An 18472-nucleotide genomic window follows, 5' to 3' on the forward strand; every position below is an offset into this window, starting at 1 on the left:
TTTTGAAAGCTTAATGCAAATGAGTCCTTTGAAAGGAAGGAGCTGCTGAGAGCCAGCCTGCAGCTGATGGGCTGTGTCTCGTGGTGCCAGAGTTAATCTTGGTAAGCAGCTCTGAGCTGCTGGGTTGGATAATACCTGGAATGGAGGAGGCCTCTTTAAATGAAGTAAATCAACCTATTAATCCTCTGTAGGTGGGTTTTGAGGAGTAGTTTTAGATTGTACAAATTGGTGGCTACAATCTCAGAGGTTTCTGCTGCAGTGGCACCTGCCTCCCCTTCAAGGGGTTCAAAGTAAAACTGTTTGGCTTGTCTATTGCAGCCAAGCAAGAAGATTGCTTGTGAGCAATGATTCTGTCTGCTCTTAAATGGCACTATTATCTATTTACTTGTTTTGGGGGTTGTGTCCAGCATGGGCTCCATATGCAGGCAAGGTGCTGCCTGAGAGATCTTGAGATGCCTGTGTTTACTTAGCTTTAAATGCACCAGTGATATGCAACTGCATCTGGCAGAGAAAAAAAATGCTGTTCCCAAGTGTGTATTATCCTTTTCCACCTCTCCCTCTGGGCAGAGCTCATTCCTCTGTACCATGAAAACAAGCCAGATGAGCCCGAGCAGTCTTGGACGATTGTGCATTGACGAAGATGAATATGGGATAGCTCAGCAGATCTGGGTGTAGTGGTTTCTTGCAGCAGAGATTGATAAAGCAGACCAAGACTGGGACATCGCTCCTTGTCTGCAGCTCTGCAGGGTGAGGGCCTGTGCCCATGGCACCAGTGCTTCAGGCACCCCAAAAAGAGGCAGTATTAATGAAATCATCAATTTTGCAAACCATTTGCCTTGCTCTTAAAGCTTTGAATATTTATTAGTCAGCCTCCACCAAGATGTTTGGTCCCTTGTGCTAAGGTGAAGGAAAAAGTAAGAAGCACAACATGTAGGAAGAATTTGTGCACAAAGGGAAGTACAACATCCAGTAAAGCCTAGGGAAATAAATCTCTCTGGAATAGAGATAAAAACTACAGGAATAATTTGAGTTAGCAAATTCCTGTGCAGCTTCATAGCTGATCAATAAATGTTATTTGAACAAATACCACATTGCTAAATCCTACAGACACTCTCTTTTGAACAAATGCAGTAATTTCAGGCTTTCTCATTTGGCTCCATCTGAACATAAATCTGCTGGGAAGTTCAAGAGCTCATGTTCAAGCAAAGGTTGGAACCTACTTCTGAATAGTCCCCTGTTTACATTTGTTTTCACCCTTCAGTTACTTTATGTCAATGTAGAGTGAAAATGCAAGTCTGCTCCAAAGCCTTAGAGATCACTTAATTCTTGTGAGTGTTCCTTAGGTTTCTCTGCCTCTTTCCTTCAATGGTCATAAACAGAAAGAAGGCTTCATCTGATGTTACTGAAAGTCTTGCCTGCGCAAAAGACAGAGAAACCTCAGAAGGCCTCTTTCAGACTTAACTTTGCCTAGTTCTTCTCATGTCAAGGCAAAAATTGGCCAGCCCTGCCTAACTGTTAACTACTGTTTCCCAAAAGCTTCCTTTGATGAAGACCTTGTGGAATCTCTGGGCCATCTGTTCTCCTACTCAGCTAACCTTACAGCTAGGATGTTTTTCTTCATGTCCATTCTAAATCTCATCGTGCAACTTAGACACATTGTCCTTTATGTAAGAGATATGGCAAGTAAAGCTTAAACTCTGTAAAGGAGCAACGTCTGGACTCTTTCCTGGGGTAGTACGCTTCCAGTATGAGACATAGTTCACTAGAGTCCTAGTCCACACCTTAAAAAAAACCAAACAACCCAAACAACAAAAAATCCCAAAGCAAACAACCCTTGCCAATAAAATATTAATCCTTATTTTGTAAGATGAAAAGCTCGAACTCTCGTGTGGTCTGTCAAAGTGGAGAGGAGATTTTACCTTTACTAGGGTCTTGTTTGTTGGCTTACATTGACAATCACTGCCTAGTCTCTTAGTGCTGCAGTTTTCTGGTGTTGCAATAAAATCTGTGCAAAACACTTGCTAACCATGTAAAGAAGCAAAGGAGAACTCTTTAAGTACTTCTCAGAAAGGTCCCCTTCTGTTAAAATTTGTGGGTGTTTACCTGGTCTTGAAACACTTCACCTGCAAAACTACTGGGACTATGGATCTCTTCTGTAAGTATAGACCCCTCTAGCAAAGCCTTAAGGTTTGTACCTGCCTCATGGCCCTGGTGTGAGCAACAAATATGGTGGTCTATACCTGACTTGCAGAAGACTTCAGTTTTCCTTCATCTGAGCTTGTAGGCAACCAAATACAATGGTGCTTTGTTCAAGAAACATGAACATTTTATGCTAAATAGCTGCCAAATGGAATAGCTTTCTAAGAGCACCCCTGTTACTACAAAACTCTGCCAAATCTGGAAGTGGATTCAGGAACAGACTTCCAAGGATGTAGAGAACAAGAAAATTGCAAAGCTGAATTCTTCTTTCTTGGTGTACTGAATGTGGAGGCCAAACTAACCCCAAAGGAACAGAGGGATAACATGGTCTCACATCAGCTTAAGGAACAAAGCTGCAGAGACAACTACCAGCCTCAGGCTGGTGATAACTTAAGCTTTAACTGATTTTTGTATCCAAGAGGGGAGGAAGACTGAGGGACAAAAGGTAAGGGGGAAGCAATGAAGACAAACACAACAGACTTTTAGGTCAGATGAACTGCACAGTGGAACTGGTAAATGGTATTTAAAGGGCAAACTCAAGTGAGCTGGATGCCTTAGGTACCCGTATATTCCCAGATCGTTTAACTGTTCTATGATAGCTCTACATCTATTGCACATCTGCATTACTGTGCTAATCTGGGTAGAATGATAACCCAGCTGAAACTATCCAAGTAATTCTTCCTTTTAAAAATGTTCTTTACATGCTGCAAAACTAGAATCTATCAGGGACAAGTAGTTAGGAAATGGTGAGAACAGTTAATGGAAATGTTCCCAACGCTTCTGATCTAGGCAGTCCCCCTCTCAAACACTGACAGGGATCCTGTCCATGAAGGAAATCTGGTGTAAATCCCTGGAGGTACAGAACTGAGCCTCTACAGGAGGACACCTAATAACATTTTTAGGCCAACCTGTATTTCCTCCAAATTAAATGCTCTTTTGGCCTACTTCTGAGCAGCCTTTTACCCCAGTTGTTCTGTCATGCAGGTCACTTGATTTATTTCCTAATGTGTCAGTTGTTTCCTGTTGTACTCTCCTCTAGACAACTTCTTGTACCCATCTGTGGTGGTATTTCCCATCCCCATGGGTGGTACTGCCAAGCATAAGCCAGCTCTGTGTTGCATTGCGGCATCCATCAAAGTCGGCAACAGAGTCTTGCTGATCCTGTATCTGTGCTCAATTGCTAAATGCCTTTCTAAACAAAATGTTGATTAAACTCTAGGCTGTTTTGCAAGGGGCCTCTATGATTTCATGGGTAATCAAGAGCACCTAATACAGCTGGCAAAAAAACCCTCAGCGTAGAAGAGACCTCTCTTGAGCTATTGTCTACTAAATTGCATTTAGAAAAAGCAGTCCTACTTGGAAAAATAAAAAAAGGAATTTAAAGACTTTCATTATAAGGTGTGCAAACTTTATAACCCAGAATGGTTCTTTAAAGATCAAATAAGTTTAGTTGATTATTTTTTTTTCTTATGCAGATAGTTGCAAAGCCTTCAGTCATGTTTAGCTCTGGTTCTAGCTAGTAATGCAGTGGCTGGATGCAAACACCTTCTGTGTCCTACTTTCTAGAATCTTCTGGAGGAAGTGTTTACAGCAAGTGTGAATAGGCAGAACTTTTTGAAAAAAATCTCTTCTGCCCACATGTTCCTACCTCTGAGCTACTGCATAATAAAACAGTTCCTGTAAAGACCTGGACCCAAACAGAATAGCTACTTGAAATTTTTTGTGCTGTGCAAGAAGGGAGGAAGGGTCTCATTCAGATTATCTCCTCACCCCAGAACAAGCTTGGTTTCAGTTTAATGTTGGATTCCTGTTTTCAGATGTTTACATCTTAGTCATGCTGCTAATGCCTCAAAGTAGAAGCCTTGCAGAAACTTTTGAAATCTCTTCCAGAACCACTTGCTAGAGGTGAAAGGTGGGCTCTGCTTAGGTGCAGGGAAGAGCAGTGTGTGGCTGAATGCTCTGGATGCTCATTCCCTGCTGACGTGCTAGCCTGGGTGTGGGGGGCAGGAGGTCTGGGGGTGTCTAATGGGGCAACCTCTGCTACTCCATCCAGGCACCACAAGCACTGAGGATGTGAGGTGAGCCATACACAGTGTGGAGGCTAAGTGGCTCTGGCAAACAATCATTTCTGTTGCACTGTGCTCCCTGAGCTGGACTCAGAGGAGAAGATGCACTGTGCCAAGCCCTGATGGAGTCACCCTTGTCTGAGCTGATTGACCTGCTCACAAAGGGCTCTTTTTACCAAGTAAATAAAACATTTACCTTTCCCCTAGCAGGTTCAAAAGCTCACTGTGGGTGGTATGGGCAACAGGCTGCCTTGGGCTAGGAGATCTCCAGGGTGACTTTTGGTGAAAAAGTGACATGAACAGGGGAGGAAACGGGGGTGGGTGGGGTATGTGTGTGTGAAGTGGTGGATGCCAGGGACACATCCTGGCAGTGAGCCAAGCCCATGGGGGTGGCAGACAGGCCTCTGCCACCCGCAGGCTTGCCTTGGACGTCACAAGTGCGTCTCCTTGCGTGTCGGCTGACTGTCATGGCATTACAAGCAGAGAAATCACACCCGGTTGCCACAGCAACATCACCAGCTGGGACCGTGGAGTGCTGTCATCTAGCAACCAGGAAGGAGTCCCTGGAGATGGTGGGGTACCTGCTTCACTGCCCTGAGGGAGGATGACAGTCCCACCCAGCCCCGGGGACAGATTCATGCTATCCTTTTCCCCATGAACAGGGATCTGTGTAGTTCCACTGCCTTAATAGTAACAAATCTTTTAAAATCTTTATAGTAATTTTTTAACCTTTTCTCTAGGGAGGGCTTTGCTACTATTCAGTAGCAGCATGTGCCCCTGTTTTATTCCATGTACAGCTTTCTGCCCATTTCCCTCAATGCTCACCAGAACTTAAACCAAAGGATACAAGGTTTAAAATCTTGCATGAAATGGGTAGGTACAAAATCTTTGGGCAAATGCTGTAGGGGTGGCTCCCCCCACCTTTGCTGGAATTACTACTTTGGTGTTCGCTGCATTTATGCCTTGGTGTCTGGATGGCCCTGTTCCAGTTGGCTCCTGAAGCTCTGGGTGTTGTAAAATGGGGTTAATATGTGCTGCAGGCTTGGCCAGACTGTCAGCAGAGGGTTGAGCTTTTCTTCTTGCCTGTCTCCCTTCCCCTAGATGGGTGGTGGGTAACTGCCACTCAGCAGTGACCTCAAGATGTTTCTTCATTACCTTCTAGGGCACTGAATCATTTCATTGAAGGACTTTGCAGGCAAGAACATGCAGCTGCAGTCACGTCCTATATTTACAGCTTTAGTATAGAAAGCCTCAGCACTCCAGTCCTGATGTGGCATGAACCTGAATTATTAACAAGTGCTCTCTGCTAGGAGAGAAGTAGCTGGTGAGAAGGAACCTTTCCTGCGTGTGCACTAATCAGCATTCACTGGGTGATCAAAGATCTGGTTACGTAGTGCTGGGCTCTGCTGATGCTCCAGAGGGGCAGGGAGCTGGTGGGTGCTTGTTGTTGTTAATGGGAAGTTTGCCGGCTTCAACATTTGGCTCTGTCTTGTGCTGTTATCTGCTTTCCTCTCACCTCGTGTAATGTAAGTGTGCCTTACACCAGGCACAAAGCAATGCTGGAAGGGATGTCTGCCTACCCCCAAGCAATGAGCAGCCCTACCTAAGCTGCCACGAGAAGCAGGTACTTAGGACCCTTCAAAGAGGAAGGGATGCTGCCTTTTCTTGTGCCATTTCCCCCCTCCATTGAATTTAAACTGCTTGGAAGTGATACAGATCAGGATTTGCTATGCAGGACTCCATGTGCTGCAGTATAGCGTTCCTCACAGGAAGCTACTCCTTACTGAATAGGTCCACTTTGAGCCACAGCAAAAACTAGAGGCTTTTTATGAAAAAGAATTCGCTGCAGTGACTGATTTGCACCTTTAAATGTGGGGCTAGTCAAAGCAACTCCTCTTGAGCCTGGGTTCATTTAGGATCCTCTTCTGTTTCAAAAAATAAAAAGCCTGAAGCAGTACTTAAATTCAGCCTGACTTACTTGCCTATGTGCTAAGCACGGAATTTCCTAATATACCCTGCTGGGCTAGTGGAGACAATTTAATAAACAAGAAACATAAGGAGGCTTGTATTAAGCATCTGTACAGATAAAATAAGGAATTACACTATGAACTAGTTTGTCTTTAATGGCTACAGATCTCTGGCATGACAAAAGTAGTGAATCTTGCCCAGCACACTTGTTCCACTAACATTTTTCAATGACTAGTCTCAATTTTTTAAAACCAACATTGTTCCTATGTTGATGGAACCAACAAACAACCATTCAGAAAAATCTCTTCGAATCAATAATTGACAACAGAGCTGCCCCTCTTGTGTGTTGTTGACCACAAAAGGATGTATTTAAAGTAAAACTGATTTGGAAAGGAGAATCTAGTATGTTCAGCTCATTCTTGAATAAAACCATGTTTCTCTCAAATCAAAGCCAGGCAGTGCCTGCCAGTCCTCTGTAGCTCTGCCGCATGTTACAGTGTGAAGTTAGAAACAAAACTCCTTCAATTGAAATATTACTGAAAGGAAGGTTTTGTGGCTAGCAAATAAAACCTCCTTTGGAGACTTGTGGGCTGGCTGATCATTTTTTTGCTGCACCAGAGGGATTGACTGAAACACCTCATTCTTTGTAGCAGTATGTTGGCACTAGAAGCTGAGTGAATATAAGAACTTGGTGATTGAGGGCCCCTCTGAGGGATGTCGTGGCAGCTAAGCGCTCCTCTCTAAACACAAAAAGCTATTTCAGCGGTGCAAGATGACACACTTCTTCCTACCACTGAAAACAGATTTGCAAAAACTACCTGAGCCTGACATTGTGAAATTACTTCCTTATGCTCTATGTACCACAAAAGAAGCCCAGCTGAACTTGGAAGGATACATCCTTGCCCAAGATACATGCAGCAAACAGCTACAGAAGCCCAGAGCTTGGTAGCAGGAAATGTGTGGGAAAGCCATCTGGTGAAGCCACATAGAAACGGTGTGAAAGTCTTTTTTCATTCACTTCCTGACAAAGTAGTAATATGTTGCCTCATTATAGGAAGAGGGCTGCTTGTTGTTATTATTTGCATTAGTAGCTCCTAGAAGTCCAAAGGTGGGGACAGGACTCCTGCTGTGTTAGGTGCTGTGGGCACATGTAAGAGGAGACCTTTCCCTATACCATCTTCCCCCCAAATTTTATAACCTAAAAGGACAAAAAGCATAGGATGTATTTATTTTCCAAATGGGGAACTGAAACAGATGAGAGAGACTGAAGGAGTTGGAAACAGAACACTTAATAATTCCCAAGCCTTGACTTTCTCAGCAAAACTGTACTTTGACTCCTATACTTTATCTTTGAGCATTTATGGTGAGTGCTATGTACCTTGGCATACTGCTTGCAATGTGTTCTGCAGTTCTGCTAGGTAGAACTGGCATTTAGCTTGGTGTGGACACAGTGCTGAGAGTTACAACATGCTTTGCTTTGCTGTGCTGAAGCAGGGGGAGGGAAATCAATTCAACATGAGGGAATTTTAATCATCACTCAGCAAATTAAAAAATAAGGTTACTGTGGAGAAATTAAACTTGATCTTTGGCATCTGAATTGTGTCTTTCACTGTGAGCTTCCAGTCCAGCCCACCTGATTTCCCCATGGTTTAATACTGCTATAACCCCTGGCAGTACCTCTGCTCTGCTAAAAGCAGAGAACCACACCAAAGGCTGTATTTCAAGAGGCAAAGTTCCTTATAGCCTACTTATGATTATTAGATATGTAAAGTTCTCCTATATCATCATCTCATCTGAAGACCTCAAATCATTTTATAGACCTTATTTTAGCCTCTTGGTGACTCTGAGGCAAGGCAGTTTTTGGACACTGAAACAGACTTAAAATCCCTATCCTTGAGTTTTCCTTATCAGTCTTTGCCAGAACTGAAGATAGATTTTTTTTTTTTTCAGTCCTATGCTTTAATTGCAAGACAGAGCTTTCCAGGTCCCTTTGCTATCCTTGTGTGGGTGTGCAGGACTGTATGCGTGGATGGTTAGCATTTGTGCCAGGGTTAAACAAAAATGTATGCACTTGGGTTGGTCTTTCATCTCTGGGGAAGGCAGGGTTAAAAAATGTCCTAAAGCTTAATTACTTGGTGAAAGTATGTTGTAGTAGCAGGAAGGAGGGAGGGGTAGGATGAATCAGATGGTGGATGTTGCCTTCCTTTGAGGGGAAAAAGCAGCTGAAGCCCAGGGACTCCAGAAGAAGCAAGCAGAACATTGTGGGTTGGTAGCTCATGACGCTGAGACTGTCATTTGACATATAGAGCCTAGTGCCAGGGGAGTACCTTTCCCAGGAGAGAGATGCTCAAGTGTTGTGAAATTGGGCCATGAGGTGTTAATTGCTTAAAAACTGTAGAAATTCAAATTTAAAGACCTAGTACCTACTAGTGTAGAATGACTTGTACCAGACAGCAACCTGCCTTTCTGTCCTGTAAGTGAAGCCTTTAGTAGAGTATACGGTGTTGGATGGGTCAGAGTTCAGGCTTTGAATAAGGCTTTCATTGCCTTACCCCAGACTTCTCATAACCCTCTCCTCCCCAACCCACTGTGTTGTAAAATACAGGTGAAAATTGCAGAACCAGGAATGCAAGGAGGATACCAGCAACACCTCAAAGTCCACAGAAGCTGTAAAAGCATTTTTTCATAGGGTTTTTCAGTCCTCAGTTCCCAGTGCTCAGTTCATGATCCCTAGCAAGATTCCAGCCTGTGGCAATATGGCTGTAACTAAACATGTCCATGCAACTGTATTTGTCCTTTTTATTTACTGAAAGCTCAAGTAATAATAGGACCCAGAACTATGTGGGTGCAGGGTTTAAGCACTACCACTGCCTCAAGGATTACACGCATAACCTCTTCAGAATAAGGGACCAGACAAATAGGACTCTGATTGCGCTGTGGAGCAGCTAATGTGGAACGTGAAGTGGTCAGTAATCAAGTGCTAATATAATGCTGAGATTTTAAAAAGCTTCAACTGGTTGAATGATGACAGACTGTTCCCAACTCTGTTTCAGTTTGCCCAGATTCTCATGACTCTAGGAAGTCTGTTTATACCCATGCTGTATTCATTGCTGTATTTGAGTTACTAGCAAGTTTTGGCTAAATGACAAGCTCGATGAGCGCTGAACCGTGCCTCAGCAAGCATAAGCTGTCTCTATCAGTCTGCCTCATCTGCGTTGGAGATCAACAGTCCTCTAAGCTGGGAGCTGGGCTAGGCTGGAGCAGGGAGGGCAGCACCAGGACTCAACTTTTTCCCCAGATGTGGCAGTTTGAAGTGGGTGGATGAAGACTATTTCTGGCAGTAAGGGAGCAAAAGCCATGCCTGGTCATTGCATGCTGGTAGACCTAACTTGGTGGTTCCTTTGCACGAGGCTTAGCTGAGTGGCGCTCTGAGCATCTGGGCTGAGAGAGGCTCCTGTAGCACAAGTGTCATGTGAGGATAATCCCATACAGTTTAAAGCCCAAAGCAAGCTGTCTGGTTTTCCTCTCCTATTTTCTAGACTGATCTTTCAGTTTGTGCTTATGCTGGGACCATAAAAAAATCTTATATTTCCCAGCCAGTGGTGGCAATCACGCATACACAGAAAACACTGAGGGTCACCAAATCTGATGGGAGCCAAGTTCTTAGCCCTGGATAAGAAACCTGACACAACATATGAGCTCTGCAAGACCTTGGGTGGAGTCTCTCATCCATGTTGTATGTGAAATATGCTGTGTCCAGGGAGGAGGTGAAAGATCTTCACTGGCTCATCCGCTACACTTGGCAGGTATTGCTTTGAAAACATGGATAAAATTAGCAGTGTTCCTGAGTTAAGGAAGTTTTCTAGGTTTTTTGTGTGCTTTGTTCTCTTTCTTGGGTTTTTTTTTTGTGGTGAGTTGTTTTTTTTTTTTAAAGCCAGTTAAAAAACAAGTCCACTCATTGGCTCTTTTAGTACTTGACAAGAAAATCTACAGCAGAATGAGGAATTATTCCCTCAAGTGCTAGTACGGTGTTATACCCAAGACCAGTTGTTCTTACCTCCAGAGGCACAGGAAAACTGCATACCCAGACTGAATAAAGACAAGTGAAGAGACCTGTACACTTGGCCCAATTCAGAGCCTTCTCGTTCCAGTGTTGTGATCAAGGTTTTGACCCTCCCTTAGGCAATCCACACACAGAGACTCACCTCTGACAGAATCTAGTCTGAAATATGCTATTACATCATTAGATGGGCCCCTTCAGCATGAGACTGTGGTGTGTGTTTTTGTTCTGTGCTATTTTGGGGATAAGCAACTGGCGAGAAGAAAATGCTTTTGTCTGCTGGAGTAACTGTGTTCTCAAGCATTAAAATTATGGTTAGTACTCACTGTCCAGTGGAGAGAAAAAACCAAGGTTCTTAATTCTAGAAGACAGGTTAAATTCTGGGAGAGAAGGCAGAAACTGTTAAGTCTTTTGCTGTCAGAAAGAAACCCATGCTGGAAGTATTCAGTCAATTAGGCTGATTTGTAGCAGCCTCACTATAAATCCTCTTTCATACAGAGGCAAGTTAAGCTCTTTGCTGAGATGTGCCATTCCAAGGAATTTTGGTAGGTTCTCACACGTTTAGCTATGGCAAAGTTATCTACAGGGACACACCATCTTAGAATGACATGGTATGTTCAATTCTACAACATTCTAGCCAAAGAATGTCAAAAAAAGGGAAGCCAGCAAAAAGCCTTTCACCTCGCTGTCACAGATTAGCCTTTTTCTTGTGTGCTACATTTGTTCAGCCTATGTGTAAATTGAACAGATTTTCTAAATTTGTTTTAGACACAAAAACAGTTGAGAAACATCTATGCAGTAAATGACCACTCAACCCAGAAGCATAACTGTTTTGCCAGTGAAATGCAGCACTCTATAAAGGTGTAAAATTCAGCTTAATGGCATCATGTTTTATAGGGACACGTGTGTAATCTGACCAGACGCAGAACCATTCTTTTTCCTCAAAAAGGAAGCTTTCCCTGCTCATTTGCCTGAAAGGTGGTATATTGCAGAGCTGTGAGCCTTTCCTGTGACCAAGGCAGGTGGGTGCCTGCCCTTGCCGTGCCGCAGTAACTCACCCTGCTGAGCTGGTCCAGGAGTCTTTGGTTCTGTTCAGAGAGTTCCTGAACGGCCCGTGTCTTCTCGCGGTCGGCTTCACGCAGGTGAACCTGCTGCCTCTCCAGCTCATCCTGCAGCTGCTTCACGTCACTTTCCAGTTCAGACACCCTTCCTTCCCATTCTCCTTCTCTGTTCTCAAATCGCCTCCTTAGCTCATGTTTCTCTTGTTCTAGATGCTAGATAACAGGGGAGAAGAGGTTAGGAAGGGAGGTGAAAAGTGAACACTGTCTCCTTTTCTGCCTTTATACTTAGGGCTGAAACATTCTGTGCAGGAAAGAGAATACTACTAGAGTGTGACAGTGCTATGGAGGTGGCAATCCTGTGTCAAGGCAGGTCACTGGCACTAATATTGTTTTCAATTTCCAGTAGTTTGCCTGTCCTTGGCCTCTGGAGATCAGCACATTGAATTTTTACTGAAACAACTGCCAAAGGAGTAAAGCAGGCTGCATATCAATAGGTGGAACATATAGGTCAGGAAGGCCAATTGATTTAGCAGAGCCTAGCTTAACTCCAAACCAACATTTCAGTGGGCAGTGGCATAATTATTTTAAGAATTGCCTTTATAGTCAAAACTACAAAAACTGTATCCTTACTGCTGACAAGGAATGTAGATGAGGCATCTCTCTTATCATATGGGTCTTACAAATAACAGTTGAATCATGTATGTATTTCCTCCTTCTACTCCTGACCCTAATTAGTTGTCTGAGAGTTTGATAGTGCACAGTAACTCTATTGTTCGATGCAGTCTGCTCTGGAATTGCAATGGAAGCAGTGAAGTAGATGCTATAGACATTACATACGTGCACATTCTGGGTTGCAGGTTTCTTAGAAACCACTCTTAGTTCTTGAGACTCTGCTTTGCTTAGGACTGGCTGGAAAATGAGGGACGGCATGAATCTGAGGGAACTTTGCATGTTTTCCAGGCTCAGTTAAATGAGGCCTTGACTGAAACAGAGCTGCAAATCAGGTCAAAACAGATTTGTGTTGTGCCCATTTGAAAGAATCTCTGTTCCGAAACTCTGGGCTTGAATTTCCCCTGGTGACTGAAGCTATGTGCATACTTGCAGAGCAGTCACAGATTGGGGACGTGGGCATGTCCCAAGATTAGCAGGGAAACCTGAAGAGCAGGAGCCCTCTCTTTGTTGGTTGTCTTCTGTCCACCAGAATAACCTTACGCTGTGCTCTATTGGATTCACCAGTCTTTTAGGAATGTGTCTTAGCAAAAAACAGAAACCCACAGGGCCCACCACTGGCAGCACTTTCCCATTTTTCCTAGGGTATCATCCCCTTGTGAGCAATCCCCATGGCACTTAGCATAGGAGGGGAAAATAAACCTGCTAGGAGGAAAAGAAAATTGCACTGCGTTTATGTGAAGTGGTTTTTTATTGCTTGTTAGAAACACAGGCTGTGAGGGGGCTGTTTCCCCTGGGTGCCTACTGCTGATGACACACAGCCTCCCTTGCAGCATCTCTGCCACCTTCCCGAGCAGGTCTGAATGTCAAAGCCCTCCAATTCTCCAGTAGCCCTCTGGCCTGCATTATCACTAATCTTCCACCTCTTCTGCTCTGCAGAACATGCAGTGTTTTCTCTTTTTTGACCTTATCTCCAAATCTTTTCCTATGCTTCTTCCAGCACAGTGTAGCAGCACCCTGCTTGTGTCCTTCCAAATCCTTCTGCAAATTCAGAGTTTTCTGGAAAACCCTCAAATGTAAGGGAAAGCTGATTAAAAACATCAGCCCAAAGCAAAAGAATTTCCCTGTGTTTCAGACACTAAAAGGGTGAACACCCCTTGCAAATGAGAGAGCTAAGTATTATTATAATTATTTTTAATGCAGTAGGTAGGCATGAGATCCTAGCACCAGGCCTCTGACAACCATTGCAAAGAAATCTTGTTTGTAGCCTCAGTGTAGCTGGAGCAGCCACAATTTCACTTTCAGAGGCACACTGAAAATGCTGTCTTTTATGGCTCTGTCTCCTTCACTGCTAGGCAACGTGTGGAAAGATCCAGGGCCTTCTTTAAATCGAAGAAATGAAACTTCAGCCTGCTGAGGAAAAGCACTGCGCTGAAGTTCCCCAGACATACTCAAATGTGATTTAGAAGCCACCGATAAGCCTTGTCAATCATTTAAAAACCACTTTAGTCCCTTACTGCAAAAAAAAATATCCATGTATAGCTCCAATAAACGGCATTCACAAAGGGTGGCATTAGAAGAGGGGTGAATAATACCAAATTTATTCTGTTGTGATGGAGAAACCAGAACAGTGTAGTGGGCACAGAGAGGCTGTTGCAAAGAGGGACGATAAACCAAATGAGACACGCTGACCAACTCCTCCTGCCTCTTCCTCTCCCTCTCCCAGAACCTGCACAGCTGCAGATCTGAATAGTGTTCTTTTGCATGTAGTGATGACAGGGAAAACTGCTGTCCTCAGTAGGGGAGTTTCTTGTTTTCTGAGTGTCTCTCCATCCACCAGCTGTTCATTGAATTTTACACAGAACTGCTTCTTCTGAAAACATCTTCTCTTCAGCTTAACTGAGCTGGGCTGGTCCTCATTTAAAGAGATCAGAGCAAGGGGAGTATTCCAGCTGATAAAGATGGTTCATACTGTAAAATGCTTGGACACAGCAAGCTTCTCTGTGTCAGAGGAACAGAGGTATTAGCTGTTTTAATCCCTTACAGAGGATAAAACTGACTAGGATCACATATCAGAATTTATTACAGGGCTTCAATTCCATGATTAGAAATGAATTTGAATTGAGGCAGTGAAGTGAAAGAGTTGCCAGAGTAAGTATATGGCAGGAATGCTGTACTTCAGTAATGAACCCACAAAACTAGAACAGATTTAGTCTTGAGGCAAAGCACCAGAGGAGCAGGCCAGCATGTCAGCTGTTGGGAAACGGAGAGGCCTCACCAATCTGCTGTAACCAACTTTGAATTGCTAACTGGCAGAAAATCTGTCCTCCTAAATACTACTTAAACATCACCTTATTAGATACAATTGTCACCAAGGTTCTGATCTGAGACTTCACTTCTGGTCATCATCAGAATGTTTCAGCATAGGGAAGGAGGTAATAGATGTGGGTCCTTCCTCCCTGCTCCTCCAAACCTGAAAAGTTTATTGTGAAATTTTGTTCACTTCAGTGGCAACAGGAGGCGGCCAACATTTAATCTGCAGAGGCTAGGATTACCAGGCTTGTGTTGTAGAAAATTAATGTTCAAGTTTCATTTTTTGTGTGAAGTAGCACTGTCTTAGATCTGCCAAGCCTAGTGGAAAAAATCTGACCCTTAAGTAGATAACACTAATTCCTATCAGATGGTTAGTCTGAAAAATAGTGATCTGTTACTCAACTGGAAAGTTAGAATGATAGTAATGGCATGAAAACATGTAAACAATTGGTTGTGTTTACCATCCCTTCATTTACCTTCTGAAAGGGTCTGTAAGAGCAGAGGTAAACATTTGTTACTTAAAGTACTATAAAGTCATAGTTATTCCCCTCTGCATTTCATTGTTATGTTTTGCAAACAAGTGGTATTTGAGACTTCCAAACTCCCTAACAGGCAGCTCAGTGAGTACCTAAACTTGTGCCTTTTTCCTTTAATGGTAGGAAAGGTTCTACTCCAACTCATCAGGAAAACCACGTCAGCACGCCACATACATCTGTTCTTGCTTAAAGATCAACCTGAACGCATTCACTCTGGCAAATTTTAATACTTTAGGAAATTTTCATCTGGTAAACAGTGCCACTAAACAACAATTGGAGCAAATGTCACCTTCACTGTTTTTCTATCAGAATAGTAAATGGAGAGAGATTTCCCTGCAAAGAGGAAGGGATCAGCCAGGGTGAAGTGCTAAGTTTAATAATAGAAAGGAATTTTGTCAAGTGAACAAAGGCCATACAGTAATTTCACAAATCCTCTTGAACTTCAGAGATGTAAGTCCGTGGGGAAGGAACACTGGGGTATGCAGGACCATGCAGAAAGAACTGGTGTAAGGCAGTGACTTGAAATTTGAATGTTAATCCACCCCTGTTCAAACTCTCTTCAGAAAGGTGAGAGGCTTTTTCTCAGCCTTATAAGCAGTATTACTTGCTGGGAGAATTAAAATTTGAAGAGTATCTCTGCGAAAAAGAGTGGGGTAACAGTGGGTCTCTGATATAGTTGTGCAAGAAAATTGTTTCAAAAGAAGCTGCCTGCACAAGTATTTTTCTCTGTAATAGCTCTCTCTCATCCTTAAAAATCAATAAATAGCTCAATCCACTGAGTCTCTGGCAAACAGCTCTCTCCAGATACCTGTAGGTATTTTTTCAGAGCCACCAGCTAACAGAGACGTATCATTAGGGCTTATCTCCTGCCATGCCTAATGCCTTAGCTGCAACAGCTTAAGCTTAAGGGTTACATATGCTCTGTCGCTCAGTACCTGCTGTATAAATTTAACTTCTGAGGCATTTCTGTGATGAGATGAGCCGAGCACAGTGCACATCTCTTCACCCAGGTGGCACCTGGGTCCTGGGGCAAAACAGCACCCACAGGAACACCAGGCCGATACACCAGCTCGCAGCCCGGGAGGGGGAAGAACGGCAGATTTGCCTCCCCCAGGCCTAAGAGGGTTTTCTCAGACCCTTTCTTCCCCATCGCGGCCACAGGGAGTTCCGTGGGCTGCCCGGCAGGGCCCGTGCCTGCCTGACGCCCCCAGGATTTGTCGGGAAAGGGACCGCTTTCCACGGGGAGAGCCCGCGGGGCTGCCGGGGGCCGCGGCCCTGAAGCGGGGGCCCTTGCGGAGCGCTGCGGGCCGGGGGGGGGGGGGGGGGGGCGGCGGGGCCTCACCTCCAGCTTGTCGGTAAGCTCCTTGTGCATCCTCTCGTACTGGCGGCTCATGTCCTGGTTGCGCTCCAGCAGCGCCTTGCCGAGCCGCGCCGCCAGCACCAGGTCCTTCTCCTTCTGCCGAATCAACGAGAGCAGCTCGGGGTCGCGGGCGGCGGCGGCAGGCGGCGGCTCCGGTGGCTCCCCGGCGGCGGCCAGCAGCGCCAGCTCCTCCTCCAGGGCCAGCTCCAGGGCGGCGGCCGCGGCGGCCCCGGCGGCGGCGGCGGGCGGCTCCATGCCGCCGGCGCTGTCCGCCTCCGCCGGTGCTGACCCGGCGGCGGGCAGGCGCAGGCACGGCGCCGACATGGCCCTGCGCGCCGCCGCCGCCGCTCCGCTGCGCCCCCCGCGCCCGGCCCGCGGCTGCGGCTGCTGGGCGGGGAGCACCGCCGCCCCCGGCCCCCGCCCCCCGGCGCCGGGCCCCGCCGGCGGCAGCGCCCGCGCGCCGCGCTCATGGGCGCAGAGACGGGGCAGCTCGGGGCGCACGGCGGGGGGACGCTGTGTATTTGTGTGTGTGTGTGGGGGGGGGTTGCGCTTCTCAGCTGTGCACGGATCCTGCCGTGCCTACTGGAGCCGCCTGCTGCGAGCGGGTCGCGCTGTTTCTGCTGCGGGCCTAGGCAAAAAATCCCCCCAAATCACCCGTGTGTCCTGAAAAGCCCAAGGAGGGAGCCTGGCACACCCGAAGGGGCACAGTTCGATCTTCCCACTTGTTACCTGCTCCTCCAGATCTCTAACTGGGCTCTTTTGTTTACAAGAGCAGCTTTCAAGATGTTTCTACTGAATCGTTCACCCCTGGAGAGCCGACTACAGCTTCCAACAACCACCGGGGCTTGCTTTCCATTTTAGGTTGCTTAGGATGTTCCCGGATAAAATTTGTCTTAAAAGCAGCCTTAGTGAACATTGGGAGTTGTAGTCAATTCTGCTTATAGTACTTCTTTCTCTGGGGGGAGAATCTATTGGGGGAAGGACTACTTGGTTTTTCAGTTTTGGTTTTGTTGACTTTCTTCCCCCTTAGATCCAGGCATCACTTTCCTTCTTGCCACAGGAGGGAGGCCGAGGCAGAGTAAGGCAGGGTAAAGCTATATTGTCACATTTGCTAAGACTGCTTAATTTCAAGCAAGGCTTTAATAGTAACTGAACAAAAGCATTTGGAAGGAAACCTGTGCTTTTCGCTCCCAGATTCTGCAGAAAGAAATGATGAATTTCACAGCTTTTCATTTTAGACCCTGCTTCCTTGAGGCTTGCTTTCCTTCTTCCTACCGAAGATTCACTTAGATTGTGTTTATCTATATGCAACTGCCCCAACACATCAGTCCAAGGATGTTTCTGGCTGGGTTGATGACTGATGCAGTTTTCTAGCAGGGCTGGCTCCTGCCTTGTGTCAGACCCAGGGCCCTGGAGAGGTGCTGATTATTCATAACGGTTAGAGCATGAATTGTGGGAATGCAAACTTCCCTCTGGCCATCTGCCACTGAGAGCCTTTTGCGGGGATGTGTCCCAACAGCCCAGCTAGCAGGACTTATTGATACTTGGCCCTTTTCCTAGCAGTGACAGTTAATGCTAGTGGGCTTTTTGTAATGTGAGCACCTGCTCCCCAAAGACCATGCAGAGATCTGGTACCTCATGCCATGCTGCCCACCAGCACCTGTCCCACAATGGTAATTGCTGGCTATTATGACCATGGTTTCTTTTGTGCTGGTGACCCAGAGGTGACACCTTCTTTATCTCATAGCAATTTCCCCATGCACCAATTTGGCTAGACCTTTTGTCTTTGCAATCAACTGATGCTTACATTGCTGGAAAGTGGGACTCACCATAAGGTGAGGTGTTTTGAACAGTATTGGCCCTTTTAAAAGAATCCCTCTGCCCTGACACAGGAACCATGCTTTCACAGATTTGATCATTGCTATTTAAACACAGGAGGGTGTTTAATATTAAAACTGATTGTGAGCACCTTCTGCTGGAAGTGCCTACTATAGCAAACCAAGCCTTCTGGTATGATCAATGAAATCCGTTGTGGCATTAATTTTCATCTCTAATGCTTCTTTCAGTGTATAAAACAAAAAGAGATTATACTGAGATGGTTTTAATCCCTCAAACAAAGCCTGAAACAAAACCCATAGCTGCAGCTGTTAGGATAGGGATGGGAAAAAAAAAAAGCTATTTTCTGGATGGGGAGAAAAAGCACATATAAATCAGTGCTGTGTATTGTAAATATGCCACCA

At 45.2% G+C, this 18472-nt stretch overlaps 1 protein-coding gene across 5 annotated transcripts in view; it reads right to left on the minus strand.

Annotated features, from left to right (window-relative positions):
• The window catches only part of BICDL1 (BICD family like cargo adaptor 1), a 54615-nt gene extending 37824 nt beyond the window's left edge, over positions 1 to 16791 (minus strand). For 4 of the 5 annotated variants that reach the window (XR_013931240.1, XM_080407156.1, XM_080407154.1 and 1 more), the window contains exons 1-2: positions 16215 to 16632; positions 11352 to 11567 (exon numbers count right to left, since the gene is read on the minus strand). Coding sequence is in view for 4 of the 5 variants with exons in the window: in XM_080407156.1 (XP_080263282.1) it covers positions 11352 to 11567; positions 16215 to 16556 (558 nt within the window). In the remaining variant the exon portion in view is untranslated. Of the gene's footprint in view, positions 1 to 11351; positions 11568 to 16214 lie in introns of all 5 variants that reach the window. The other variant, XM_080407157.1, reaches the window with a different exon arrangement.
• Between the last annotated feature and the right edge of the window lie 1681 nt (positions 16792 to 18472).

This window comes from Falco punctatus (genome assembly GCF_963210335.1).
Source record: "Falco punctatus genome assembly, chromosome: 1".
In the NCBI taxonomy this organism is placed as follows: Eukaryota; Metazoa; Chordata; class Aves; order Falconiformes; family Falconidae; genus Falco; species Falco punctatus.